This window comes from Triticum dicoccoides, chromosome 3A (assembly GCF_002162155.2).
Source record: "Triticum dicoccoides isolate Atlit2015 ecotype Zavitan chromosome 3A, WEW_v2.0, whole genome shotgun sequence".
Lineage (NCBI taxonomy): Eukaryota > Viridiplantae > Streptophyta > Magnoliopsida > Poales > Poaceae > Triticum > Triticum dicoccoides.
This window is the reverse complement of record NC_041384.1, coordinates 12,143,328-12,145,625: the sequence shown is the minus strand read 5'-3', so window position 1 is coordinate 12,145,625 and position 2,298 is coordinate 12,143,328. Positions and strand designations below refer to the sequence as shown.

Genomic DNA, 2,298 nt, shown 5'->3' with positions numbered 1-2,298 from the left:
CCCACCACGCGTCCACGCCAGGGCACACCAAAGCATCCAATGCTCACCCCTTTCCACCCATGACTACCCTCCACCACTAACCCCCTCACAATCCTCCCGGAGGAGCGGCGGCGGCGGCGGCGGCGAGATGGACATCCCGTCGTTCGTGACGTCGATTCTGACGTCCTTGACCGTCTTCGTGGTGCTGGTCCTGGTGTTCACGTGGCTGTCGCGGCGGCCGGGGAACGCGACGGTGTACTACCCGAGCTTGCTGCTGCGGGGGCTCGACCCGTGGGAGGGGCGCGGGCGGGGCACGCGCAGCCCGGTGGGCTGGATCCGCCAGGCGTTCACGGCGTCCGAGCCTGACGTCGTCGCCGCCGGCGGAGTCGACGCCGCCGTCTACCTCGTCTTCCTCTCGTCCAGTACGGCCAAGCAAACCACGCTCTTCACTTCATTTGTTTAACCATGCTTTTGTTGACTTGCTTGTTTGGTTTCTAGTTCCTACTAGGTTGATTCGTTTACTACTTACAAAATCTGTTTTGCGTTTCCATGTTTTCTTTTTGTGCTTCGCCAATTAGGAGTTCATGCACAAAATATAAAATTTAGTCCTGCTGTCGTTGACTACGATTTTTATGATGAATCTGCTGTGGTAAACTGGTTTCAAGCATGCTGTATTCTGCTCTACGTTCATGCTGTATTTTTGTGCTTCGCCAATTAGGAGTTCATGCTGTATTCTGGTCTCCGGCCCGTACTCCACGTCTGCTGCCGGCGTTGCCACAAGTACGGCCGCCGACGGGTGCAAGTATCTGCGCCCGAGGAGCCAGCACCAGCTTCTCTCCGTTCTCTCGCTCGTCAAGCTTTCCTTCCCTATCCACAACCAGCACCTCAAACCAGCCATGCGAGCACGCACCTCGAACCAGCCAAAAACGAGTATCATGCATGGAGGATTGCTGGAAATATGAAATTTAACCTATTAAATTGCTTAGTCTGTAGTGCAAAAAGGCCGTTGAAAAGGCTAGGATGCATGCGTTTTCGGCCAAATATAGGTAGGTAGATATATAACTAGTACATCATGCAGAGTAGTTGCTCGAATTAAAGATATATAGCATGCACATTTTTCACCAATTATCAGATCTTTTATTCTCTTGTGTTCCAGTGTTTGCAATCCTTGCTTTTGCCGGGATTGTGTTGCTTCCAGTTCTGTTGCCAATTGCTGGAACTGATAATGCCCTGGAGGATTCTACTGGCAGAATGCCGTCCAACGTCACACATTTCGAAATTTTGTCATTGGCCAATATTGAAGTAAGTAATTCTCTTATTTGAGCCTAATCACCTGTCCTTGATACGTCACAACCAAACTCAGCAGTGTACTTCTTGATATTTTCTCCAGGACCGAAGTATGAGGCTGTGGGCATTCATATCAGCAGTCTATTGGGTCTCCTTTGTCACCTATTTCATACTATGGAGATCCTACAAGCATGTTTCGAATCTGAGAGCAGCTGCAAGATCAACATCAGAGGTTAAACCACAGGAGTTTGCCATGTTGGTGAGAGATGTTCCCATTCCACCTCCTAATCAAACTATAAAGGACTCGGTGGACTCGTATTTCCGAGCACTTCATCCTGACACATTCTACAAAGCAATGGTTGTGACAGACATCACCAAGGTACTGTAACTCACAAGTTTTCTTTTCTTTAGGGGAGTTGTTTATTATTCGTGACATGTGTCTTATTTCCTGCCAATACAAGATAATAATAATAATAATAATTACCGTATATATGCAGGTTGATAAAATTTTCCAAGAGATTGAAGGTCACAAACACAAAATTGCTCATGCTGAAGCTGTCTATGCAGAATCAAAAACAGCAAACAGACCTGAGGGCACGGGGCCTACTCATAAGACGGGATTCCGTGGCCTTATCGGTAAAAAGGTCGACACGATTGAGTATTGTAATGAACAGATAAAGGAATTGCTGCCCAAACTAGAGGATGAACGGAAGAGCGCCCTCAGTGAGAAACAGCAACGGGCTGCCTTCGTCTTCTTCAATAGTAGAGCTGCTGCGGCCTCAGCATCTCAGACTCTCCATGCCCAGATGTTTGATGAATGGACTGTTACAGAAGCTCCTGAACCACGTGAGGTAATATGGGCCAATCTTCCAAGGAAAATATATGACAGGCACACCAGACAGACGGTGGTCTATCTCATTGTCTTCGTTACCGTTGCCTTCTACATGATTCCCATCACTGCCATCTCTGCCGTTACAACGCTTGAAAAACTGAGGGAGAAGCTGCCCTTTCTGAAGGTGGTTGTGGACCAGC

General features: G+C 48.3%; 1 protein-coding gene across 1 annotated transcript in view; it reads left to right on the top strand.

The window, feature by feature from the left end:
• LOC119271710 (CSC1-like protein ERD4) overlaps window positions 1–2,298 on the top strand; it is a 3,581-nt gene continuing 1,283 nt past the window's right edge. The window contains exons 1-4 of the mRNA XM_037553430.1: window positions 1–401; window positions 1,136–1,281; window positions 1,370–1,645; window positions 1,764–2,296. Of these exons, the coding sequence (XP_037409327.1) occupies window positions 128–401; window positions 1,136–1,281; window positions 1,370–1,645; window positions 1,764–2,296 (1,229 nt within the window). The 5' untranslated portion in view covers window positions 1–127. The remainder of the gene's footprint in view (window positions 402–1,135; window positions 1,282–1,369; window positions 1,646–1,763; window positions 2,297–2,298) is intronic.